The sequence below is a fragment of the Portunus trituberculatus genome, chromosome 33 (genome assembly GCF_017591435.1).
Source record: "Portunus trituberculatus isolate SZX2019 chromosome 33, ASM1759143v1, whole genome shotgun sequence".
In the NCBI taxonomy this organism is placed as follows: domain Eukaryota; kingdom Metazoa; phylum Arthropoda; class Malacostraca; order Decapoda; family Portunidae; genus Portunus; species Portunus trituberculatus.
In genome coordinates this window covers 12,383,099-12,398,408 of record NC_059287.1, presented here as the reverse complement: position 1 = coordinate 12,398,408, position 15,310 = coordinate 12,383,099, and the positions used below count along the sequence as shown (strand labels likewise).

The 15,310-nt window shown below is 38.8% G+C and overlaps 1 protein-coding gene across 1 annotated transcript in view; it reads right to left on the bottom strand.

Annotated features, from left to right (window-relative positions):
- LOC123512169 (transforming growth factor-beta-induced protein ig-h3-like) overlaps positions 1 to 12,345 on the bottom strand; it is a 38,699-nt gene extending 26,354 nt beyond the window's left edge. The window contains 2 exon segments of the mRNA XM_045268389.1: positions 1,284 to 1,392; positions 12,077 to 12,345. Of these exon segments, the coding sequence (XP_045124324.1) occupies positions 1,284 to 1,392; positions 12,077 to 12,186 (219 nt within the window). The 5' untranslated portion in view covers positions 12,187 to 12,345.
- Between the last annotated feature and the right edge of the window lie 2,965 nt (positions 12,346 to 15,310).

Sequence of the window (15,310 nt, the reverse complement as noted above, 5' to 3'; positions counted from 1 at the left end):
AAAACAGAAAAAGAAATAAAGATCTTGTCATCGGAAGAAAAAAAAAGGATAAAAAACAAATAAAAAAAACTGAAAATCATCCTGAATCATGTGTAAAAAAAAAAAAAAGATAAGAAAAGAAATCTAAGCTTCCCTCCACAAATAAAATCAAATATGAACAGATTAGACATTATCACAAGAAAAGAAAAAGAAAAGAATGAAAATAAATAAATAAAATCATGCTAAATCACGGTAGACACACACGTTCAACACAAAAAAAAAGCAAAATGCACAAAAACTAAAAACATTGCCAGCAGAAAAAGTAAAAGGATGAAAAATGAACAAAAAAGCTGAAAATCATCCAAAGTCACAGTAGTCACAGCTCTTCAACAGTAGAATAGAAAGAAAAGGAATGGAAAGAAGAGAAATTTCAGCTTCCCTCTACTAACAAAATCTAATATAAACACACTAGACATCATCACTAGAGAAGAAAGGATTAAAAAAAAGTAATAAAATCATACTAAATCGCGGTAGTCACACACGTTCAACAGAATAGAAAACACGAAGATTTAAAACCTTCTCACCAGAATAAGAAAAAGATGAAAATAAGAAAAAGTTTAAAATATTACAAATCATCTAACTCACACCTCAACAATAAAAAAAAAGGAAAAAAGGATATAGAAAATATATCTAGGAAAAATAAAATGACGAAAATAAAAAAGTAAATAAATAAATAAAACCGTACTAAATAATGGTAGTCATAACTCAACAGTAAAAAAAGAAAGACAAAAAAACACAAAGATTACAAATATTATCACCAGAAAAAGAAAAGGAAGAAAACTAAATATATAAAAAAAAACTGGAAACTAAACTCTTTCACGTTACTCACACCTCGACAGTAAAAGAAAAAAAAAAAAAGAAATTAGAGACATAATAACCAGGAGAAAAAAAAGGATGAAAATAAAAACAAACTGAAAACCAATACTAAATCACGGCAGTCACTCACGTTCAGAAGAAAAGAAATACAAACAATATCACCAGGAAAAAAGAAAAGAAAATGAAAATAAATGAAAAAAACAAAAACCATAAAAAGAAAATAGTAAAAAACGAACAAAAACCCTAAACTTTCAAAACATCCATTTCTGATTTTTTGCTTTTTGTTTTTTTTTAGCTAACTCTCGGACCTGCAAGGGACTGGCAAGTAAGTGGGTCTTTTTTCCCATTTTTTTCCGTTTTATGTTGCCCTTGGACTGCTTTCCCCTCTTACATAAAAAGTACATCATTAACTCTATTCCACCACGCACCTGCTCCTCGATGGCGTCTGAGAGTCTGTCAATGGCCGTGTTGAGGGAGGAGCTGATCTGGTCCATGGTGTCCTGCAGGCTGTCCCTCCTCCGCACCCCATGCGCGTGCCTGCCAACACACAGCAATCCATCAGAGAGGAGGCCACTTAATGACACACAGCTGCTTAGGACTTAGTAGGACACAGGTGGGTAATTACGTAAGGATAGTGTGTGTGTGTGTGTGTGTATCTTTATTTTCTGTATATATATTTGTATTATTATGTATGTAGTTTTCTCAATGTGTGTGTGTGTGTGTGTGTGTGTGTGTAATTAACCTCGGTCGCCTCCTGGTCACCCAATCAGTCTTCCCATTACGGAGCGAGTTCATAGCTCATAGACCGATCTTCGGGTAGGACTGAGAGCACATCACACACAACACACACTGGGAAAGCGAGGCCACAACCACTCGAGTTACATCCCGTACCTAATTACTGCTAGGTGAACAGGGGCCACACATTAAGAGGCTTGCCCATTTGCCTCGCCGCCTCCGGGACTCGAACCCGGACCCTCTCGAGTGTGAGTCGAGCGTGCTAACCACTACACTACGCGTGTGTGTGTGTGTGTGTGTGTGGTTGATCTACGCACGTATATGGTCATGTCTTCGCATTTACTGTATGATTATGCACAGCTTTCTCCATGTGTGTGTGTGTGTGTGTGTGTGTGTGTGTGTGTGTGTGTGTGTGTGTGTGTGTACGTTAACCACCATGTGCGTGTGTGAGTGTACATAACATCCATTTAAACATAACAAGCCATAACAAAACCGCGCGCGCTCCTGTGTGTGTGTGTGTGTGTGTGTGTGTGTGTGAGCACGCCACAGTTCCACGAAGAAGCCATTGAGTAAATACGTTGACGCGGTACAAACAGAGAAACGAGAGGTAGGAGGAGGAGGAGGAGGAGGAGGAGGTTTGCGGAATGGGCCTGAGAGAGAGAGAGAGAGAGAGAGAGAGAGAGAGTAGGAGAAAGGGCGTGGGAAGGGAGGGTGACACATGGATGTAGAACAACGCAGGAAAAGCCGCTGAGTGTGTCACCTCTCACACACACACACACACACACACACAAAGAAAGTAAATAAAAATACGAAATTCAAGTTAATACGAAAGATAAAACAAGACAGTAATGAAAAGAAAAAAAGGCAAATCTTATCATTCTACTAAAAAAAATAACACTAATGTTTTCAAGAATAGATAAAAAAAATGAAGGAGGAAGATAATGATAGATAAACAGATACTAAATAATCAAATAAGAAATAAGGGAAGGCGTAATTTCCCTTATCTATCTTCACCTATAAATTTTCTTAACAAACCACAAATAAAAACATGACTGACTCGGCTAACATGGAATTAAGAGAGCAGATTTATGGTTTCTTTGTTCCCTTGGTTACTCACACCTTCAACTATACATGTGCTTTCTGACGCATCCTTTTCTCTCTATTCTTGTACCTCTAAGCTCTGTCCTTCGTGAGAAACCTCCTTCGCTATGACAGCTCTGTATAGTATTCTTAAACTTTCCAGCGTCAATCTCCTGCTTTCAACTTGCTGTATTTATTTATTCTATTTATACCATGTGGGCTTTTCACGGGAATTTATGGGCTAAAGGGGATACTGTTTGGGGTACCTCCTATCTCAAAGCCCTGTGGTGTTAACTTATTGCGATTTTCTAATGTGGGATCATGATTTGAGGAACAGGAGAGTAAGGAAAAGAATAAAGGTCAAACTTATCATTCTACATTATTCTACTTGAAAAAATAACACTGTAATGTTTTCAAGAATAGATAAAAAAAAAATCAGTATGAAAAACATTATAAAAACCTATCCAATGACAAACAACCCCTTCAATACTGGGACACATTTTTTAAGCTGTATAAAAAATTAATCACCAGATAGAGAGCAGAATGAATATGGAAACGCGTCATGGTACTGAAGGAGTTTAGCTCTTTTGGTCAGTATAATACGCATTCTTCTTCACAACACGCAAGGTAATGTTCAGTCTTCAAACGACTCGTGAAACAAAGAGGCGAAGCTTTCTTTTCGTGTAACTCGTGACGCGCACCTCATCACCATCGCACGGAGAGAGAGAGAGAGAGAGAGAGGTGTGTTCTTCTCCCCCATTACTCCCACAGTGACGAAGGAAGGTACGTGGAAATCTTCCGAACATTTGAAGGTCAGTGTCGAGACGGTGGAGAGTTGGAGGGCGAAGAGGAGGAAGAAGAGTGAAGGGAAACGGACGCCAGAGGGGGGGAGTTGACTGAGCGTCCGAGCAAGGGAGGGTGTCAGGGTGTGGCACAGATGGCTGAGGAACAAAGACAACTTGCACTACTTCTGGGTTTTTTTTGCCGGACATGATTACTTGCGATGATGCGGAGAAAAGATGTGGGTTACTGTTTCAGCTGCTACCATGTGTGATTAGGGAAGGAGTGTGACGCAGATGGTGGAGGAACAAAGGGAACTTGCACTAATGCTTAAACCAGACGTCATTACTCCCCATGAATAGTAAAAAGAGAAGGAAAACAAATGTGACACTTTTTCACTACTATTATTCGAGATTAATCACAGTTTGGACGAAAAAAAATTGTTATCTTTAGTGAAGTGAATATGGATAGAAAAAATAGGTTGGGGAAATCACTTTTTGACTAATATCATTTGAGTCTGGACGAAAAATTTAATAAAGAGCTTTGACTAATATCATTCGAGTTTGGACAAAAACTCAAATGAAGTAAAAAAGCTAACTATATATTTCTCAACCACGGTTACTAAAAAATAAATAAATAAATAAATAAAGTAGACGAATAATAGGAGTTTCTTTTTTACTTCGAATCATTACGAAGAAAGGCGGAAGTAAGGTAGACAGGCGAGGCGGGGAAGAGAAAGATCAAGATGCGCAACTAAAAAACCCTTGCAACACGAGAAGAGAAAGCGCTTCCCAGAGAGAGACAAAGAAATTATTCGTTAGGTTACAGAGAATTTCCGCCCAGTTCGCTGTTTCCAGGTAAGCAAAAATGTGGTTAAAACTTTATGCATTCTTGAGTCATGTGATGATGTTGCTTAAGTCACATTGCTCCTCCTTGACCTTCACAGGGGAGAAAGGAGACTGCAAAACACACACACACACACACACACACACACACACACACACACACACACACACACATTCAGTGGTGAGTTTATATAGCCACGTAATGACATTCTTTTTACAATCTTATTCATTTTAAGTTTTTACGTCTTTTACCTTTATCTTATTTTATGACCATTTGATTTATCTTAAATTACTATTACTATTCTATCAACATTACGGTCTTTGGTTTTGTGTCTGTCGCTGTTGTTAGTTCTCCTTCCTCCATCATTACTTTTTAATAGAAAATAAATAATATAATCACCGCCACCACCACCACCACAACAACAACAACAACAACAACAACAATAACTACTACTACTAATACAAGAATATAATGATGATGACGATGATACAAAGATAAGAGATAACTAAAATGGGCCGGAAACAAAGTGAACGAAAGAAAACAACACAATATAAATCACCCAGCTCTTCCTCCTGCTCTCCCTCCCCACAACCACCCCCACCACCACCACCACCACCAGCACGCGGAGGCATAGCAGCAGCAGCAGCAGCAGCGGGGTGACCTACTAACAGGTGGAGGTCATAAGGTCATGCAGTGGGGCGGGAACCGGTTTTGTGACCACCCCTGCATGTCGCTTAGGTTCCGTAGTCCGTTTTCTCTGCCCGCTCGAGATGGCAACACTGTATCTACTATTCAAGACACGCTGTATGCCATCTCTGTGACTGTCGCGTTATTCATAAAGCTTTCCAGTGCGTTGAACTCTTTACGGTATGATGAAAGGATGTACATGTTTATTATCTTAGTTATCATTCTTTTCCTCTTTTTTTTTTTGGTATTGTATTCACTGATTCCCAGCCACGCCGTATGCCTTTTCTGTGGCTATTGCGTTCTTCGTAAAGCTTTCTATTGCGCTGAGCTCTTTACGTTATAATGGAATGTTGTAGATGTTTATTTTCCTCGTTATTATGTTTTTTTTTTTTTGTTAGTGTTGTATTTATTAATTCCTTGAGACGCTGAACGCCATCTCTGTGACTGTCGCGTTATTCGTAAAGGTTTCGAAGTGCGTTGAATCTTTTACCTTATGAGAGAAAGATGTTGTAGGTGTTCATTTTTTTCGTTATCATTGTGTATCAGTTGTGGTTGATGTTCATTTTTTCGTTTTTTTTTTTTTTTTTTTGTCTTGTATTCTTGTATAATGAAGCTTCGAGAGCGTTAGCCCTTTTACGTTATGGTGTGTAGCTGCTGTAGACGTTTATTATTTTCCATTAGTGTTTCGTTTATATATACTTTTGGTTTCGTATTCGTGTATTATTCCAAGACACGCTGTAGGTCATCTTACCTCGCTATGCATGAAGCTTAAAAGAACGGTGGTCTGTTGGTTAATACGATGCAGTGTTATTATAGGTGTTTATCTGCTTTGTCATGTATTTATGTATTATTCAGACACTCTATGCTATCTCGGTGACTGCCTTGTTATTCCTGAAGCTTAAAAGAACGGTGGTCCCTTCAGGTTAGTACAATGCAGTGTTATTATGGATATTTATTATTTTTTTAATCATGTATTTCTGAATTTAGGGAGGCGGTGGCGTAGTGGATAAGATGGTGAGCGTGGGATGGGGCAGACGTCCACGCGTAGGTTCGAATTCCACCACGTACCGTACCGCTCTGATACTTTGCCATTTGTCGAGTGGTTTAAAGTTACCTACATGTCACCATGATACCCAAGTTCTTGGTGGTTACACCAAAGATGCGCTTGGGTGGTGATATGGGCCCTAATATGGGTACCGCTATAAATAAAATTGCCTGTGCCACTCTTCAAGTAAACCTACAGGCGCTATAGGCCACAACATAATAATAAATAAATAAAATTGTGTCATTTAGTGGTTTGTATTCATAAAGCTTCGTTCTCTCATAAGACTATTTTCAAAGGCCACACAAATACTTGCATTCTCGTGATGTTTGTAACTAATCATGCAACATACTGGTTAAAGTATCACTGTAATAATGAAAACACAATTGAGCACTATAAAATCTTTCCTGGTAGTCTGTTAAAATTGATAAAGTCGTGTCATTGCATGTAAAATATTTGAATAGAATGGTTCTGCAAACTTGCTATTGTTATCCTTTTACTTGCCTAGTTTGTTATTGATGTGCGATTTTGATTGAATTGTGATTACCGTCTTGTTTACCATTTCATTATAATGTCGCCATGCTAGAAGCTTAAAAGAGTCCTTGAAAGTTTGGAACAGAAACGTCTCTAGTATTTTTTCCCGTTTCAGTCTAATGATTCAAGTATAATGCTATCACTCACAGAATGGCTTTTCCTCTTTTTTTTTTTATTTAAACTTCATAATTACAAATAACAATAGATTTACAGTATACAGTGTGAGTCTACACTAAAGTGCATTGCGTTGGTAAAGCACTATTATAAACGTCTTGCTTCACATCATCTCTCTCTCTCTCTCTCTCTCTCTCTCTCTCTCTCTCTCTCTCTCTCTCTCTCTAACCTAACCTGAACCAACAACGCGGATTTATTTGTCTAACTTGATTGATTACTCCGGCGCTAATGTCAATACGGCATGAAACTGTTGATAAGAAACCAAACTAACCTAATCTGGCCTCAACTTGACATTGACCTTAACACAACCTGACCAAACCTAACCTAACCTGAACCAACACCACGGGATACATCTGCCTAACTTGATTGATTATTCCTGTTTTTGCCGCCGCCAGCACGTCCTGTCACACCGCTGGACTGGCCCTGGGCTCAGCTGGGTGTGGGAGAGTATGGGCTTCCTTTCCTGCAGCCACTACACCCACTACACCCTGTAACGCCCCTTTGTCATGCTGTGCTCCCCTGTACTTCCTGTTTATGGAGCCAAACTTTCCCCGCCCTACAAAACAGACTCAGTGCCCTTCCCTCGTCTTTTCGTCCTCTCCTATCCTTCCCCTATCTCCTCTCCGACCTTTCTCTGTCCCCTATACGCGAGTCGTGTAACCCTAAGACACACATTCAGAAACGCTTTGGTCTCTCACCACGACACAGAGGCCACAGATTTGATTAGCGTGGATTTCAAGAGTGTTTCTCAGGTTGATAATGTAGAAACCTCATCAATCTGTTTCTAGAACTGTAGAGACACCTTAAAAAACTCGAGTAAATTTAAATAAACTCTCTTGAAATAGTGGAGGTGATGTACAGAAGTGTTTTAGAATACGAGCCACACAAAATCATCATCATCATCATCATCATCACCACCAGAAACGTAAAATAATCAACTTACTGATAGACAATACAGTTAAAAATGATGGATCGTTTTTGTTCTTTTTCTTCCAAACTCTCTCTCTCTCTCTCTCTCTCTCTCTCTCTCTCTCTCTCTCTCTCTCTCTCTCTCTCTCTCTCTCGTTGTTTTTGTCTATTTAACGTCATTAATTCTTCAGTTTTCTTTCTTTCGCGTTCTTTTACTTTGAACTTCACTAAAAAATAATCACTAAAAACATAACTGACAACAAAAGCAACAACTACAACAACAACAACAACAACAACTACTACTACTACTACTACTACTACTACACCATTACTACCACCACCACCATAATAACAATAATAACAATAACAACAACAACAATAATAATAACAATAATAATAATAATAATAATAATGATAATAATAATAATAATAATAATAGTCATCGATGTATACATTATAAAAAAGAAAAAAAAAACATCCTTTAGATTTCAGATACGAGGTACGGAAGAGAAGCCAAGATACCTTTCGCATTACGCCACAAAAGATTATCACACTTTCCGAGAACCAAACAGGCGGAGAGGGAGCGTCTGGCATGACACAAACATGACAACATAAGGTGATAAACATGCATCCGTTTTCTTCTTGTTTTTCCTGGGATGGGCACAACAACGGACATAGGAAACCCACATTTTTTTTAAAGTACGTGGTCAATAAAGTAACACAGCAATAAACTGCATATAAATCAATAAAGTCAGTAGTTGAGAGAGAGAGAGAGAGAGAGAGAGAGAGAGAGAGAGGTTGTAATCGAATGCACACGTTCAAATATTTTTACCTGATACAACGCGTGGCAGTATTGTATTTATTTATCTATTTATTTATTTATTTATTCATTGAGAGAGAGAGAGAGAGAGAGAGAGAGAGAGAGAGAGAGAGAGAGAGAGTAAACTAACCCGGCAATGAACCAGAAGAGTGAGTAATAAAACGAAGGACTCGCGCACTTGTGTAACTAAAATGGTGTAAACAAAATGGAATCCTACTTTTCTCTCCTTCTCTCCTCTTCTAACTAAATGAAGCCACGAAGCAAGACGGTCGATCCTCAAGTATGTATCATTCCCCTTACACACCTCGCCATCTGGGAAACTGTTGCCAATTCTAAGTATAATCGTTGAGGATATTGTCTGGTTGATAATAGGGAAAAAGTAAGGTAAGGCTTCAACGCATCAAATGAAAGAAAAGAAACGAAAAACACCTCATTCATTTACATCAAGGCAACCAAAGTGTAAAATTATCTTACCACAGCGATTTAACCTCTTCAGTACCATGACGCGTTTCCATTTTCATTCTGCTTACTATTTGGTGATTTTAAACAGCTTCAGAAACTTATGTGGGGGATTAAAATAGTGAAGACTCTGGCCATTCATCTTCTGATCTTCATACACCCTTCCTAACGTCAATAAAATAGTCTAATCGTACACAAAACTCAAGGTAAAAATGTGTCCCAGTGCTGAAGAGAGTAAAGTCATGAATATTAACTACCAGCGAAAACACAGCACACTTACTTCCCTCACTACACCAAACGCATTTCAACGCAATAGATCTGGACTCAATATCACCATCCTATCACCACTCAATTATCACCTGAACTAGAAATGGAGTGAAGGAGCATAAGTGACGAGCATTTCCTTACATTCATCCCATTAACACAGTAAGTGAAGTGAATGAAAACCTCAAACTTCCTTTTCCTCTTCTTCTTTTAACTCCCTTATTTCATCCTCCTCCTTACTCTCTTCTCTCCTTACTCTTTGTCCTCCCTTCTTCATACCTTCTTTCTCCTTCACTTCTTCTCCTTCTAACTCACTTCCCCTCCTTTATCTTTCATTTCTTGCTATCTTCCCTCCTCTTTATTCACTCCTTCCTTCAATTTCCTCCATCCTTCTTCATACCTCCTCATCCTCATCCTCATCTTCCCATTCGCTTTCCTATTCCCTCCTCCTCATCTTTTATTGCCTCTTTTTTTCCACATTCAGTTCCCTCCTTCCCTCCTTCATTTCCTCCTCCTCCTCCTCCTCCTCATCCTCCATTGTCTCTTTCTTTCCACATTCAGTTCCCTCCTCCCTCCTTCATTTCCCTCTTCTTCCTCTTCCTCCTCCTTCTCCTTTCCAATTCGCTTTCTAAATAATCTTCCTTCTTTCTTATCCTCTTCGTTTTCTTTTCCTGTTTTACTTCCCTCCTCCTCAGCATCTTTATCTCCTTTCCCACTTTCTTTCCTAATCATCTTCCCTCCTCATCCTTCCTTTTCTCTTCTTTTCCTTATTCAGCTCCCGTCTTCATTTCCCTCCTACTTTTCTTATCACTCGCTTTCCTAATGACTTTCCTTCCTCCTCCTTCTTCCTTATCTCATTCAGTTTTCTCCTTTCCTCCTCCTCTCTTTATCACTCGCTTTCTCCTCCTCAATCTGTTCCTTTTCTCTTATTTCTTCATCTTATTCCCTCCTTTCCTCCTTCATTTTTCTCGTATTCTCCTTGTCATCTCCCTCTCCTCACCACCTGACCTCACTCTTTATCTTACCAGGCATCGGGGACAGAGACAAGGCGAGCCAGGCAGGGCAGAGCTTCCTCCCATCTGTCCTTGTGTTTGTCTGTGATGGTGATGTTATCTTTTCGCGTTATCGTCACATCTCAAGGCAAAAGGACTATTTAGGCTTTGAGTCTTTTTCCTGTGTGTGATGAAAGATTTTGTGTTCATATTTTTTTTTTTCATTATTGTTTTGTTTTGTTGTCCTTTTAAGTTCGATGTTAGTCTAGTTGCGTTTGTTACGATCGTACGTTTTGCTAGTGTGTTTCAAAAAGACATACGATTTAGATTTATTCTCTCTCTCTCTCTCTCTCTCTCTCTCTCTCTCTGCAATTATGAACCGACCATACCTGCAGCACGTCATTTAAAAAAGCAATTGTTCGTCACCTTTTCTAGTTCTAATCTTATAAGCTTCGTTGAAAAATATTGGAAAACATTTTTTTAGCACCCATTGTATCAACGTGTTATTTGAGTTATTAATATTTTCTTTCATCTTTCCCACTACATTGCATATTTCATCTCAAACACTTTCTTTCTTGCCTTACGTTTGTCACAGCATGTTGATTATTCATTTTTCTATCTAGCATTTAACATCGTCTTGCTTCTTCACAAATTACTCTAGTTTGCTATTTTCGTCTCTAATTTAACATCTGACACGCGAGTTGCTTTCATCTTTCCGGGTCCGCCCGTCGTTATCATTCAGCTACACGAGCGAGATGAGCTTATAATGAAATGGTATAATTACTGAACGGAACAAAGAAAGCGAGGAAATCCGGTGAACAAATGTGTCATAACTGTGCACAGACAGACAGACAGACAGACAGACAAACAAACAGAGACAGACTTATATAGAAATAGGAAGACTTGAACAGACATACAAACACAAACAAATATAGACAGGTAAGCATATTAGGAAGATACAATAATGAAACAAAGATAGATAGACAGACAGAAGACAGACAGACAGACAGACAGACCTACATAGAAAGACACATCTGAGTACGGACATAGTAATAGATAAACAGGAAGACAGACAGACATATGACAGATAAGTATGAGAGGAAGATAGAATAAAGAAAAAAAAAGTTACAACACATATTAATAAGGAAGCAAGAAAGAAATTAAGAATAGTGAATGTAAGAAGAAAGAAGAAAAGAAAAAACAGCAGGAAAGCAAGGCAAGTTTTGTGAAGAGTAATCCTAGAACACACACACACACACACACACACACACACAACACAAAACATGACAAACTGAACACGAATAAAGACCACTAAAATAACCCAACAATCTACTTTTCCCCAGCAAATATGAAAAATATAATAGATAAATAGATAAATAAGTAAACATATAACCTCAGTCTACAAATATTTACCGGTACACATTACTTATTTCTAAACCAAACTTTTTCTAATCGATCAAGTGAGATCAGGGAAACACAAGCCTACCCATACCTAATGCTTAACTGAAAACACTAACACTTCAATAACCTACAAATTTAAGAAATGAATGAATCTAAACCTTAACCTCACTAATGTCACTTCAATACAACCTCTGAAAATAATAACACTAAAATTCATAAAACTGAATTAATTTAACCTTAACCAAACGCTAAAAGCCACTAAATAATGAGGAAAGCTACCCTAAATCTTAACCTCACTAATGTCACTTCAATACAACCTCTGAAAAAAAATAATATCACTAAAATTTATAAAACTGAATTAATCTAACCTTAACCAAACGCTGTCACTTCAATAAGCACCAAAATAATGAACAAAGTTAACTAACCTAAACCTTACCTCACTAATGTCACTTCAATATCCCCTCTAGAAGAAAATTACCCATCAACACCAAAACTTACATATTGTCAAGGTCACGGAAGAACCCTCCATCGAACAGTCTAGGGTCCCGCTCCTCCCCTAGGGCGGCACACACTAGGGCGGCCACTGTCAGAAGCGTCAGTCTCCTCATGTCGTCTCGTTGCTGTCTGATTCTGCACTGGACTCGGGGCTTCCCTCTCCACCGGTATATAATGAGGGTGGTGGCTGGGGGGGTGTCTGGTGGGATCTGGCGGAGGGAAGGAGGAGGTTAGGGGGGGAGGTGATTGGATGGGAGGATGGGGATGTAAGGAGTGAGAGGAACGGGAATGGAGGAGACAGGGTGAGGGAGAGCGAGGGTGAATGGGTAGTTGCCAGCGAACTTTCTGGTGTTTATGGTTGCCAACTGAAGCCATAAGAAACATTTTTACATCAATAGTTTGTCGTTTAGTACAAAGGTAATAGACAGTAAGACATGCGTTACCTTATACGTTAGGCCCTTGAATAGCGTCAACACTGTACACGAGAGATAGAAAGCGTGAAGAGGATCATAACATCTTTGCATAACGTAGGTGCCTCTCCAGCGTGTTGCCACTTCCTTATAATTGTCACTTACAGGGACCAATGAGCCTTTCTGTCACACTGGAGGCCAAGGCTAATGTTTTATAAGGTGATCTCTCCTCGCCCTAAATGTTCCGCTGACGGCTACCATCACTTTTGTCACGGTTGGTGAGTATTGTGTGATGACTGATGAGTTACTGATGTAGGCTTATGACGAATATATCTTTATGTATGATAGTCTGTATTTTTTTAAGCGCTTAGAAATCCTATACGGTTCACACACACACACACACACACACACACACACACACACACACACACACACTGAAGAAACGAATATAAACAAAGGAATAAAAAAACAACAAAAGGGAGGAAAGCAAGAGAGAAAATAAAGAACGCTAAAAATCTGGTTTAATGTAGGAATGATAGCTCTAACGTTTCTTATTTACTCATTAAGATTGTTGACGACAAGCGCGATAAGAGAAGAGACAGATTATTTCTCTCATTTTCGTCATGCCAAAAAGGAGTGAAAAAGTTACGTTCAGTAAAACTAAAAACTCCCCAAGAGAAAGACTAGGGGTTTCCTGCGCACATGTTGGGAATTATCTTTCATCAACTCTTCTTCCTCCTCCTCTTCCTCCTCCTCCTCCTCCTCCTCCTTCATCTTGTATTACTCTAAACACGTCCATCTTCCATACACTTCACACAGTTTGCTTTTATAACAAACATTCTTTCATTTCGTTAAACAAAAACGTGATATTTCTCTTCCGACTTTTCTTTTCTAGTCTTCTTTTGATATTATTCATACGTTCTGAATATTCTAAAACGTGTACTTGTATAAATTTCGAGTGACCTTTCTGTTTTTCTGTTTTTCTCTTTTTCTTTCTTATTCCTTTCATCTTTAATCCTAATATCTTTACCCCACTATTATTTCACTCTTATTTCTCCTACTTCACTCCTCTCGTACTTTATTATTTTACTTTATTGTTTTCCCAACCTGTGTACTTGACAACCCATCCTCTATAGTGGCAGCAAGTCCCGTTCATCATCAGTAAATAAAAGACTACAGTGACGGAGGAGGGAAACTGTACACGCGTCCCCGCCCTCGTCATTCCGCTCCAGATGGCGTGTGTTCCTATGAGCGTTGCTAGTGGAAGACAAAGACGTGCAAACTGATCTTCTCTTATGATCGTCACAGGGTTCAGGGATTCAAGTTTGTTTACCGATTGGAATAGGCATCTCTCTCTCTCTCTCTCTCTCTCTCTCTCTCTCTCTCTCTTATCACGTACGTATATATCCTATCATAATATCCTTTCTTACGGTTTAGCTTCACAACGGTGTCTTTTCCCGTGTAATAACTGTATTTATCTAAAAGAAAGGTGGTTCAAGTAGTTCATGGAAGGGTTTTTTTTTTAGGTCTTGAGGGAAATGCGTGTGCTGTAATGATGTAATGGGAACTGTGAGGAGGAAAGATTGGAAAGAGGAAACGAGGGGGAAGTTTCACCGTAATAAGGCAAAAATCATGTTGTCAAGTGAAGAGCAAAGCACGGATGATGGAAATTGGTTCTAAGGCAATAAAAGTTTTCCTTCTTTCTCTTAATCTGTCTCTCGTATGAGTGAGTGTTGTGTTGCTTTGCTCTTCAGGAGTGTTTACAGATAGCAGCAACACTGGTAAAGGACTTCCATCTCTTTATTATTGCTCACTTCTGAAACTTTTGATACAGACATGACGCAAAATACTCCAGAAAATAATGTTGATAATTATGATGGACCACACTAAAAACACCAATCAATTTTGACATTATTTTTACAATTACTTCATATAGACAGGACGCTCTTCAAATAACAACAATATCACGAAATAACATTAATTTCTTTAGCGACATTTGACGCACACAGAAAGAAAATATTTTCTTACACGCTGAAAGGAAAATACTCAATTACACTAAAATGAAAGGCTGAAAAAAAAGGGGAAATATATAAGAACATAAGATCATAAGAAAGAGGGAACTTGCAAGAGGCCGCCAGGCTTATACTACGACGCAGTCCCTGTGTGTTTATGCTACCTAATTCCATCTATTTTCCCCATCCATTAACTAATCTAACCTTCTTTTAAAGCTCCCTATTGACTCAGCTCTGACTACATGACCACTGAGACCGTTCCACTCATCAACCACTCTGTTTGAAAACAAATTTCTTCCCATTTCTTTCCTAAACCTGAATTCTTCAAGTTTAAACACATTATTTCTGATTCTGTCCCCGCTACCGATTCTAAGAACTACATTCATGTCACCTCAACGATCTTTCTATTTCTTTACCTCAACAAACTTTCTATGTAAACAAAAATACGATTCAAGTAGCTACAACAAAAATCAAAGACTACGCTACGTAGTAAAAACCTTTCCATCTAACCGTTCTCTTTTTTCTTCCGTAGACCTCCAACAAGCGTGTAATAATAGCTGCGGTCCCATATCATGAACCTGATCACGAAGGAAGACATCAAACCTACCCACATAACCACTCGTTGTCATCATGCACTATATACTGTACCTAGACTTGCTGACGGGGAAACTACATACGGAAACTGACAACCCTACTTCAGTCTGATACAATAGCTCCTTGGTCTCAAATCTAACATTCCCCTTTCGCATCATACCATTCCTGTCTCTCGCATACTTCGCACACCAAAGTGTCACCAATCACACTGCCTCCATGGC